This window comes from Pelodiscus sinensis, chromosome 3 (genome assembly GCF_052426305.1).
Source record: "Pelodiscus sinensis isolate ZL-2025 chromosome 3, ASM5242630v1, whole genome shotgun sequence".
Lineage (NCBI taxonomy): Eukaryota > Metazoa > Chordata > Testudines > Trionychidae > Pelodiscus > Pelodiscus sinensis.
In genome coordinates, this window is record NC_143054.1 from 171131225 (window position 1) to 171143653 (window position 12429).

At 45.0% G+C, this 12429-nt stretch overlaps 1 protein-coding gene across 1 annotated transcript in view; it reads left to right on the plus strand.

Moving 5' to 3' along the window:
* HAAO (3-hydroxyanthranilate 3,4-dioxygenase) overlaps nucleotides 1-12429 on the plus strand; it is a 70066-nt gene that overhangs the window by 30679 nt on the left and 26958 nt on the right. The window contains exons 5-6 of the mRNA XM_006133988.5: nucleotides 2226-2315; nucleotides 4033-4076. Coding sequence (XP_006134050.4) covers nucleotides 2226-2315; nucleotides 4033-4076 — 134 coding nt within the window. The remainder of the gene's footprint in view (nucleotides 1-2225; nucleotides 2316-4032; nucleotides 4077-12429) is intronic.

Below are 12429 nucleotides of genomic sequence, written 5' to 3' on the forward strand. Positions count from 1 at the left end.
ACTCAGTCCAGAATTTAATGCCTCTAAAATGAATCTTACTTTCATTATTCTGATGTTTCTGGGCAGCACTTTTGAGGCCACACTGGAATTAAGTTTAATCATAACACTGAATTTTGTCAAGGATTTTTATATAAATTAAAAATATTTAGGCAAAGATAAACAGTCAAGCAAAGCTAGAAATGCAAAGCCTAGCCTCCAGGCTTTTTCTAAAGCCCTGTTAGAAACAGAACTGTCAGTAAAGGGCTTGTCTTACCACAGTTTGGACTACAAGAGTGTGAATGGTAGCATGCACCAAAGTGGTGCTCTGTAACTCTCCCATGCTGATGCTGGTGGTGTGAATTGAAAAGTTCTTAATTAGCATTAACTTAGTTCTCTTCAAACAGGAGGCCTTCAAATATGGGTGCCTAACTAATTCCCACAAGAAACACGAGGCATTTAAAGCCAAGCTGCCTGATACCTTTGTAGTGGGTTTCTGTTCAAGGACCACTAAACAGAGATTGGTACTTAAATCCAGGCTACTGTGAGGTGCCTAACTCTGTGAGAGGGGCAGCGCTTAACACACACTTTTCTCCTCAGCAACTCCCAGGGTACGCCTACACAGCAGTGTTATTTCAGAATAACTGATGGACTTCTCACTCTGACTCTTGGTAACCCTCATTTCATGAGGAGTAAGGGAAGTCAAACGAAGAATGTTCTTCCTTCCACTTCCTGTTGTGTAGACAGCATGAAAAGCCGAATTAAGCTATTTCGAATTAAGCTACACAATTGATATAGCTGAAGTTGCACAGTTTAATTTGACTTTAGCCTTGCTGTGTAGATGTACCCCCAGTGGCTAGCTTAGACAACTCCCCATCTAGCATGCTGGCTTTTTGTGGATTGCTTTCTTAGTGCCTGTCTCTTACTATTCACTGTATAGGGAACTCAGACATCTAACTCTGCTTTTGTGGATCACTGTGTTGTTCCTGTGATTTTTCTTTTTTTAGGTGCCTGGAAGTTAAATTCCAGGACAGTGTTGCAACACCTAACTCCCTTTGTGTTGCCCACTCTAGGTGACTTTCCAAGGGTTTATTTCCCTTCTTTTTCCTTCTCTCTCCCTTCCCTCCCACCCCCATTTATTTAGAAATTGGACCTTTAATAATTCCATTCATCTGAAGAAGTGGGTTGTGCCCACGAAAGCTCATAATACCATCTACATGTTTTGTTAATCTCAAAGGGTATGTCTACACTACCCTGCTAGTTCGAACTAGCGGGGTAATGTATGCATACTGAACTTGCTAATGAATCCCGAGATTTGAATTTCCCGGGCTTCATTAGCATAAAACCGGTGCCGCCATTTTTAAAGCCGGCTAGTGCGAACCCCGTGCCGCGCGGCTACACGCGGCACGGGCTAGATAGTTCGAACTAGCTAGCCATTCCGAACTATCTGTTCCACGAGGTGTACAGATAGTTCGGAATGGCTAGGTAGTTCGAACTATCTAGCCCGTGCCGCGTGTAGCCGCGCGGCACGGGGTTCGCACTAGCCGGCTTTTAAAAATGGCGGCGCCAGCTTTATGCTAATGAAGCCCGGGAAATTCAAATCCCGGGCTTCATTAGCAAGTTCGGTATGCATACATTACCCCGCTAGTTCGAACTAGCGGGGTAGTGTAGACATACCCTAAGGGTGCGTCTACACTGCAGGGCTTAACTCGAAATAAGTTTTGCAAATTGAGCTACGTCAATTGCATAGCTTATTTCAAAATACCTTATTTCAAAATTGGGAGCGTCTACACAGCACTTATTTTGAAATAGAGCACTCTTCCTCTGACTTCCCTTACTCTTCGTTCAATAAGGGTAACAGGAGTCAGAGTAAGAAGTCCTCCAGCTTGACAGTATTTCAACATTATTTCAAAATAACTACCTGCTGTGTTGACACGGACTAAGTTATTTAGAAATAACGCTAATAGACGTACCCTAAAGTTCTGCAAGACTATTCATTGTTTTTTAAGTTTTTCCAGTTACAGACTAACTTGGCTACCACCTCTGAAGCTTTTCCACAAGACTGTGTTAGAGCTGAAAATAGGACTGAAGAATACAGACTTTCTAGGCTAGCCACTAGAAAACACTGTCCTGCTAATGCACTGTACTTATTAATAAAATATAGTTCATTGCATTAACCCTTAAAATGCTATTTTATATAAATAACCATTGTGCAATGGAATGATTTACTAATGTTATTACTTTGTCAGATATTATGTTGGAGAATCAACCAACGTCCTATTTGAAAGATGGTTTCATTGTGAGGATCTTGGCACACAGCTTATCCCAATAATCCAAGAGTAAGTCTGTTCCTGTTTATTTCATGTGGTCATGTACTTACCCTTCTTTTTATGCTGCATTTTGAATAGTATTAATGAAAGTGGGTGTTTTAGTTACCATCCTACAAAAAGATCTGTGGAACATTAGTGAGCATGCACAACTCCCACTGAAGTAGATGGGAGCTGAGTGCCACACTTTATAGGGTTATAGTCTGTGCAGAGCAATTGACCAAGACAGAGCATGGGGAGATATTTAATGTAACAGAAATTCAGTGTTACAATGAAACTTAAACGATGTTAGCGCTGTGCCTGATAATCATTATTATGGCTATGTCTACATTGGCAAGTTTTTGCACAAATACTTTTAGTGCAAGAGTTTTTGCGTCAAAGTATTTGCGCAAGAGAGCATCTACACTGGCATGTGCTTTTGTGCAAGAGAGGTGCTTTTGCGCAAAAGCATCCGTGCCAGTGTAGATGCTCTCTTGCACAAGAAAGCTCTGATGGCCATTTTAGCCATCGGGCTTTCTTGTGCAAGAAATTCATGTTGCCTGTCTACACTGGCCTCTTGCGCAAGAATACTTGCACAAGAGGACTTATTCCTGAGTGGGAGTGTCATAGTTCTTGTGCAAGAAGCACTGATTTCTTACATTAGAATGTCAGTGTACTTGCGCAAGAACTCGCGGCCAGTGTAGACAGTGTAGAAAAGTGCATCCGCTTTTGCGCAAAATCTTGCCAATGTAGACGTAGCCTATGTGTATGTAGAACTAGCCTGAGGATGAGGCTACTTTGACTTTCTAGGGGTATGTCTACACTACCCCGCTAGTTCGAACTAGCGGGGTAATGTATGCATACCGCACTTGCTAATGAAGCCCGGGATTTGAATTTCCCGGGCTTCATTAGCATAAGCGGGGAGCCGCCATTTTTAAATCCCCGCTGCTTCGAACCCCGTGCAGCGCGGCTACACGGGGCTCGAACTAGGTAGTTCGGACTAGGTTCCTATTCTGAAACTGACCAGCAGCGGCTGAATCAGGACCTGGGGCAGAGCAGCTGGGGTGCTGCCGGGTTGGTCCAGTAGTGCCCAGAGCGGCGCTGCAGGACCAATCGGCAGTGCCCCAGCTGCTCTGCCCCAGGGTCCAAAACAAAAGCCTGGTCTGCTGGGGGGGGGGCACACTAGCTGCGCCCCCCCCCCAGCAGACCAGGGACACGGGGAGCAGAGCCGCAGCGGCAACGGGGTGCCGCGACTCTGAGGCTTTGCTCTGGCAAAGTCTCAGAGGCGCGGGACCCCGCCGTGGCTGCAGCTTCAGTCCCGGTGCCTGTGGTCTGCTGGGGATGGTCCCCAGCAGACCACAGGCACCCGGACTGAAGCGGCAGCAGCGGCGGTCTCCAGCAGACCAGGGGCACTGGAGCAGCTTACGAACGGGGCTTTCTCATCCCGGAGCTCGCAGGTAGCAATCCGCCACCTCGACCTGCGGGGCGAGAAAGCCCCGTTCGTAAGTGCGGATCCGACATAAGTCGGATCCGCGTAAGTCGGGGACTGCCTGTACTAGTGAAATTGGCATAACACCATTGAAGTCAATGGAGCTATATCTAGTTACACCAGCTGAGGATCTGACCCTATCTATTATGCAGATTACTTATGATAGCACACAACTCTATAGGATGTATGGCTACATAACCTCAGTTAGCCTACAAAATGTGAACATTAGGTTTTAGTGATGCTTTATGTTTATTATTGCAGGTTTTTCAGCTCAATACAATATCACACAGGAAAACCAAATCCAGGTAATGAAATGATTGTCCCAATTACAAAATTAATGTACATCTGATTAATTAAACAGCAATAATTTTAACTGAATTAAAGTTATTTAATTAAAATTAAGTTTAGTTTTTCCTTTCTCACTACTTCCATAAATGAAAGTCACTTTGGAAGGAAAAATAGCAATGCTCTTTCCCTGCATTGGAGATAAGAAAAGTGCATTTAGTCTGTTCATGTGAGGATAACACAATTGACTGTTTAAAGAATTATAGAGTGCAAGATCTAAGAAACTGCTTTGCTGCCATACTGGTGCATAATGCAAGCCAGAGTGCGGTTTTAGTAAATCAAATCGCCACATTGCACAGTTATTTCTCCTCCTTTACACAGGATTGTGCATTTCATCCACACCCTGAGAGAACAGGCACTTTATTTTTGGTCACTCAGGACCTGATCCAAATCCCATTGTATTTCAATGGCTTCAGGAGACCTTGGATCAAGCCCCAGTGCAATTGTGACTGCAGTTGTGTTGCCCTTGAGTGGAAATTAGTCATTAATTTACTCCTAAGTCAGCCCTCAGGTTGGGGTGCAAATCACTTCTCTTTGAGGCTCTCCAGCAGCCCAGAGACATAAATCCCAACGTATTTAGTCCTAAATCTTCCATCTGCCTAGCTACAATCTCTCAGCCTACACTACAGCATTATTTCAAAATAGCTTATTTTGAAATAATTATTTCAAAATAACACGTCTACACACAAAATGCATTTTGAAATGGTGTTTTGCTATTTTGAAATAGCGTGTCCACACTGATAGGACACTGAATCGCATTTAAGGCCGGCCAGAACCGGTTCTGGCAGGGCATCAGGTAAGGAGTTAGCCTCAGGCAGCAGCCACACAAGGTTTCTGAGACCTGTGCTTAAAGGGATCCCTCCCCCCCCGTCCCCGGACAGCCGGTTTTAAGGTTTCCCTGTTTGCTTACCTACCTCGCTGAGGGACAGCAAAACATTTTTTTCCTCTGCGTGCTCTGGTTGCCCTCACTCAGGACACACAGCACTCTGCAGCACTCTGCCCCTGGGCACTCTGGTGCTTTCCCTGGATGTGTTGCTGTGAGCCTGGCAGCACATTCTGCAGGCGGTAACAGTCTCCCTGGTGTGCCCCACTGGTGGCTTGTGCCTCATTCCTCCCTCACGTCCTTCCACTTACCCATCCCTAGCACCCCTTCCTGCTGTACAATAAAAGACACATGTGGAGATCATGGACATTGGAGGCAAACTTGAATTAGGTCCCTGACCTCTGCACTGGACCAGGCAGGTGCCCCCACTTTTCTGGCCCCTGGCTGGCTCCTGGGAGCTGGCAGACTGGTCCTGGGGAGTGGTGGAGGGTGGGCTGGCACTAGCTGCCTGGCTCATGCTGGGGACACTGGGTCAGGTGCAGCGACTGCTGGCTCTGGGCTGGCAGTCTTGGGCTGGCACAGGCACTGTGGCCAGAGTCTACCCCTTTAAGGACTCCGGGGAGAGGGGAAGGGAGAGTTTTCTTGGTTGTGCCCAGAGAAGCCACCAGGGCACCCTGAGATGGGCTGGAGACCCCCTATTTCAAAATAAGCATCTACACAGCACTTATTTCAAAATAGCAATTTCGAAATGGGCACTATTCCTTGTGGAATGAGGTTTACCAATTTCACAATAAGTGCTCCGCTATTTTGATTTAATTTCAAAATAGTGGTTTGGCTGTGTAGACACTGGTAAAGTTATTTCAAAATAACAGCTGTTATTTCAAAATAACTTTGCTGTGTAGACATACCTTCAGAGAGGTGGATTAAATGCAGTGACAGGAAAACTGCCACTGCCACTGTGCTGTTTGGCATTTTAAGTGCAGATATAGCCTTACATAGTATGAAAACTTTGCATAAAAGAATATTTTATCTGACCCTGTAATGCAGAGATGGGGAGTGCGGGCTCACCCCACTACAGGGGGGAGGGAGAATGGAGCTCTGAGCCACATCAAGGCAAGTTATGGGCTGCATTCATGCCCTCTTCCCACTGCCATTCCTCCTCTCCCCTGATTGGGGGAACAGCAGTTCATGTAAGTTCTGCTCCTGTGCTCACTTGCTGGCTCCACCCCCTTGCTCTCATTAGCTAGGAATCACAGCCAATGGGAGCAGTGGGGACTGAGCCTTCAAGTGCAGGGTGGTGCACAGCCACCTCTGACCCTCTGGGAGTTGTTCCAAGTAAGTGCCCCAATCCTCTGTCCCTCATACTGCACCCCTTGCCCCAACCCTCTCCCCCCACTCCCAGCCCAGACCCTGCATCCCCAGTCCACTCCTTGACCCTACCTCCCACCCAGACCCCACATCCCGAGCCTGTTCCTGCACCCTACTTCTTGCCCAGACCTCGTACTACAGTCTGCTCCCCTACAGTTCTCTCATGTACACTGACCCCCTCATTTTGGAATCACCCCAATGGCTATTCGGCCCCACTAAATCTACTATCCCTGTGCCCCCAGAAGGGTTAATCTTGTCCTGGGGGAAACCCTAGGGGCTGAGTGCTAAGGCAGTGAGGTAAGTGGCTCTTTTTTTCCCCTAGTAATAGAGATGTAGCCGTGTTAGTCTGGTCTTGCTGAAACAAAAGATAGGACTATGCAGCACTTTAACGACTAACAAACCATCTTGTCAGTCTTTAAAGTGCTGCATAGTCCTGTCTTTTGTTTCTCTTTTTTCTGTTTCTCAGTTGGTGGCAATGTATGTGAGAGTTTTTTTCCTTCTCACACTTGGGCTTCAATTCAGTGAGTGGAGGTTGTTTGGTTGGTTTTTGTTTTTTTTGTTTTTTGGTTTGTTTTTTGCTTTCCACTTGCATGTGGTTCCTGGCTGATTTTTTTATAGGCCAGTGGCCCCTGATCCCAAAAATGTTCCCTAGCCCAGCAAAATTGAATGCTAAACTATATTATACAATTTAGCCACTAGATGGTGTCATGCATAACAGACCTTATCTGAGCTGGTAATAGCTAGAGCAGTGGTCACCAACCAGTAGATAGAGATCTATGGGTCCATCTTGGATCCTCTGACAGGATCCCAACTGGTTTGACCAGGAAGCTATCAAGCGCTGGCACTTCAGTTGCCCTTCAGTTGCACTGTCTTGCTGCTCCTGCCCTCTGCCTTGGAGCTACCCCCCAGGAGCCACCTGCTTGCTGTGCAGGGTCTGGGAGGGAGAAAAGGGGGATTCTGATGTCAGGGTGTCCCTCCTCCCCCCACTCCTGTTCCCTGTCTCCATACTGAGAAAAAGGCGTGGAAGGAGCTAGGCAATGCAAATTTCTGTCACTCTCATATCACACATTGTCGCAAATGTCTGTCGTTCTCATAAACACACTCTGTCCTTCACTCTCATCTCCTGACCCAACACACACGGTCTGTGTGTGTGGGAGGGGGGCTTGTTGTTACTCTTTTTACTGCTTGCAAAGTGGGTTTGTTTCGGTTTGTGACTGGTCTGTGCATTTCATAATTTTCATCTCTTTCTTACACTTACATTTAATTCTTTGAGTAGTGAGTTCTAAAATGCCTAACCTGGTGCCGCTGGAGTAATTGTCTCAGTGGTAATTGCTGTTCCTGGAAGTAGCTGGCATGTCCCTGCATGTCCCCTGAGAGAAGCAGAGCAGGGGGGCTCCACATGCTGTCCTTGACTGCAGACACCACTCCTGCAGCTCCCATTGATTAACCGGCCAGTAGAAGCCATGGGCTCAGTGCCTGTAGATGAGGGGCACCACATGGAACCATTGTTGTATATGCCAGCTGCTTTCAGGAGTGGTGCAGAGCCAGGGCAGGAGTAAGCTGCCTTAAGCCCACCACCCGGGAGCCGTCTCTGTTAAATGGTGCCCAGCCAGAGCTTGCTTCCAAAACCCCTGTCCCAACCCTGAACCTCCTCCTGCCCCCAATCTCCTGCCCCAGATGTGAGTCCCCCTGCATCCAAACTCCTTCCCAGAGCTTGCACTCTGAAATGCCTCCTGGACTGCAATCCCCTGCCCTGGGCTAAACCCTGAGCCCCTCCCTCATGCCCAACCCCTTGGCCAAGACCAGAGTCTGCACCCCAACCCTCTACCCCAGCCTGGTGTGACTGAGGATGGGGAAGGAAGGAGGATGGAGTAAGCAGGATGAGACCTTGGAGAAGGGGTGGAGCAGGGCAGGGCCTCAAAGAAGGGATGGGAAGAAAGCAGGGCAAGGGTATTTGGGTTTGAGGTAGATCTTACATTGCACTTCAATTAAAAAAGTGATCTTGTGGTTAAAAAGGTTGAAGATCACTGAGCTAGAGCAAGCACAGCACTGAAGGGTCTCTTAGGCTGTGTCTAGACTACACAATTAACATAGCTCAAGTTGCGTAGCTTATTTCAGCTTTTTCCCTGCTGTGTGGACAGACCCTACTAAGCCTGTTATTTTGAAATAAGGGTCTTGTTATTTCAAAATATTAACTCCTACTTCCCTTGGGGAATAAGCTTATTTCAAAATAGTTATTTTGGGAGTTATTATTTTGAAATAACATATTTTGAAATAATTTTGTTGTGTAGACATAGTTATAGTGAACACATCTCTGGTGTGTCCCAGGGGAGGAAGCTCTGTGGTCAGTCCATGTATGCAGGGCCATCCCTACTAATTCTGGTGCTCTGCACAGTCCGAGAGCCTGCCTGCACCCCAATTGGGGGTTTCAAGGGCTGTGGGACTGCAGGGACAGAAGCTGTGGGGGACAGGTCCAGAGCTGGGGCGGGGCCGGGAGGCTCTCTGACCTAAAGAGCAAGGAAAGCAAGCAGGTGACATGGACGACAGTGAGCGGTGGCTGAACTGAGCACAGCCCATAGTGGATAGGAAGGGGTTGTCCAGGAAATGGGGCTGGCTGCCTGAGCTGGGGCTGGTACCTAGCACACAGCTGCCTAGGGCACCATGAAATTTGGTGCCCCAGATTTCATAGTGCCCTACACAGGTACATATTCTGCATCTCAGTAGGGACACAAAATATGTGAAGGGTCTTTAACCTGCAACTTATCATGCTAGACCCAGCATCAGCACTGTGTTCTCATGGGCTCCTGGCAAGAAGAGGGCTCTGTGCTTTTCTGGGAACCAAACTCTTTCTCCCCAAAAGCTCACTTCTTACCTAACAGAATAAACAAACCAGTTTACTTTGCTACAGGTAGCCTAGCCTTGGGAATAAATCGCTAGGTTAGAGTTTAGAAGATGTACATGCAATTCCAGATCTGTCACAAGCTTCCGATGTGATGTTGGGCAAGTCACTTAAGCTCTTTGTGCTTCACTTTCCATTCAGTAAAATTACAGTTGTTTTTCTTCCATTCTCTGCCTGTTGGTCTATTTAGACAGTAATCTCTTTAAGGCAGGGACTCTTGCCTTATACTATATAGCACCTCTCACAATCAAGCCTATTTCAATTGGGACCTGTACGTGATACTATAATGAAAATAATATCCCCAATCTCTCACACCATCTATCCTTGGTCAATTTAAGGGAATCCAATAAACAAAAGTAAGATAGATTTGAGCAAATCTCTTCCCCATAAGAACAGGGAGGTTGTAGCTTAGGAAGTGAATTATACTGAGTAGGAAAAATATAGAATACTAAATATTAACATTGGCAGTAATTTCACAAAAAGTAAGAACCACAGGCTAGACTGTCACATGCTACAGTATTTCCTTAAGCTTTTTTTTACACAGAACTCCAAGAAATTGTTAGATAAATCTAGCAATGAAGATCTTTCTTCTGTTGTTGTTCAAAAGCCCTCTAAAAGCCCAGAAGTCTAGGGAGAGTTTAATTAGAGCCAAAAGGAAATGTTTTCAAGAAAAAAAATTAAGCACTTAAGCGTATTACATTTGTTCTGAGCTCATTACACTTTTTTCCCCTGAATGGTTTCCCACTTGGATTTAGCATCTGAATCCAGAATACAAATACTGTCTATGTTTTTTGGCTTTGCTCTTGCCCAAAGCAAAAGGCAATCAGAAAAATTCTGGGCAGAACTGCAGCCTACTCAGTGCTCCCAGTCTACACGTCTCACAGAAAGTAATAAACACAAGTTTCCAGAAATCACTTCTATTGTGCAAAAAAAGCCACATATATCCTAATATTTTTTGAGTTGCAGGAGTTTTAGCTTCCAGCTCCCATTAAGGTCAGGGAAAGTTGTATATCAACCCGTGCATAAAGCTTTACTGAAAACTGGGTAATCTAGTCACAAAAAGTACTAACTTCTCAATTCTCGCTTCACTGATGGAGAATGTCTCCCCTTGAGTTGTGATTCCCTCGAGGAGTTATCATTTTCTCTCCTTGTTACAATTCAAGAAACAGCTTAAGAGGTGTGCAGTATGCAAATCTAACATAAGCCCCAGGTACATAAGTGGTCCATTAATCTTGCACTCATCCTAGGCAAAAGGGTGAATTTCAGGCAAACCAAGCAAGTAAGTCCTCAGTAGTACAGCTTCAGCCAGGGCACTCTGAGTCTCATCTCCACATGAGTCCCAGCTGTTCTACAACCTCTGCAGAGAGGCACAGAAATAGAAAAGGAAAAAAGCAAGAGAAAAATATTCAAAGAAAGTGCTGTAGCAGCTCTCTCATATGGGAAAGCTATGAATGGAATCAATTGCTCCATAACTTATTATTTTATTTGAGCTAAGTTTCTTCTGTGTGTATGTTGCGACAATTTCTGGCCTTGGTTAGCACTAGGACAATCCTGCTGAAATTAGGGTTTACAAAGATGTATGCAAGGGTAAAATTAACCCTTTGTGATACATTTTTAAAGAATACCTACATTGTGTGTGCAGTGAATGAGCAAAATTATGTGTGCAAACTAGGCAGGTACATGCCTAAATAGCCATTTTCAAGGACAATCACAAAATCTGCAATGATGCCCACATTTTTTCATGCTGGCCTCAGGACTCCTCTCTCAAAACTACTTATGTATACTAGCATATCACACACCAACTGGCCCATGTAAACCCTGCTGACTTGCACTAAATGGTCCTTAGTGCATGGCAATGTAGTCCCATTTCAAATAATAGCATATCAGAATGCACTTGGGAACTTTCCACATGGGCTACTTCATGTGCTACATGCTAATGTACACTAGAATTTACAGATACTTAGGCTACTGCACACTCATTTTTGCACAAGTAAATTTACAGTAAAGCATCAGAAAATGCTTCTTCCAGAAGAATTATTCCTCTCCCCATGAGGAATAAGCCCTCTTGCGCAAGAGCTCTTCCACAAGAAGACAGTGTAGACAGGCAACATGATTTTCTTGCGCAAGAAACCTCTATGGCTAAAATGGCCATCAGAGCTTTCTTGCACAAGAGAGCGTCCACACTGCCATGGACGCACTTGCACAAAAGCACAACTCTTGCACAAAAGCACATGGCAGTGTGGACGCACTCTTGTGGAAGACCATTTGCACCAGAACTCTTGCATAAAACAGTTCTTGCACAAGAAGCCTGCAGTGTAGACGTAGCCTTAGTCTTTGCTTATCACTAGTAACTGCCAGCAATGCTTGAGCCTGAAAAGCTTCATATAGTTGGTTTACAAAAACATCCAAAGGTTCAGAAGCTTGTCCAGGGTTCCCTGAAATGTTCCAAACTTACAGTCTGCTCTCAGAAATATATGGCAATTGATTCTCTCTTAAGTCATCTGGTACCTCTTTTTAGGTGGGATGGAAATGTTGTTAGAATGGCCTCACATAATTTAGATTCTTCCATATCAGGGAAATGGAGCCCCCCCCCCTAAAGTTTAATGAACTTCCCTAAAGATTTTGTAATAGGGTTGATTTTATCCAAATGGAGCTAACTATTTCTAGTCATTATATACCGTACCTCACCATCTACAAAGGCTTTATTAGGATATATAAGAATATGGTACACAGAGTCTAATTCTGCTATCACATTACATACACACTTTCCACTGATTCCAGGATATGAAACAACTGCACTATGGGTTTGAAAGCCTAGTTTGTACATAACTAGTTTTATCATAATTTTTGATAATCACACAGTACAGCAAAAATAACAACAACAACAAAATATTAGCAGATATGAAATATTGTGTGTTTTACTCATCATGTTAGGGTGAAAAAGCTATAATGTACTCTTAAGACCTGGTGTACACACAACTTTGCACTGGTTTATCTAAAAGTGTTATATAAATTGTGGGTGAGAGTTAAACCAATGTAAGCTAGGTTTAAACCAACATGAGTATCCACATTACAAAGATGACATGGTTTAGCAGCACTCCTTTTGTTAATCTGATGCAATTTTTGTACTTAGACAAACCTGAATGCCTGGTAGTGAATCTTGCTCTACGAGAGCATGAAATCAAACAAGCCAGGAGGAGTACAACACTGTTTTCAGCAGAGA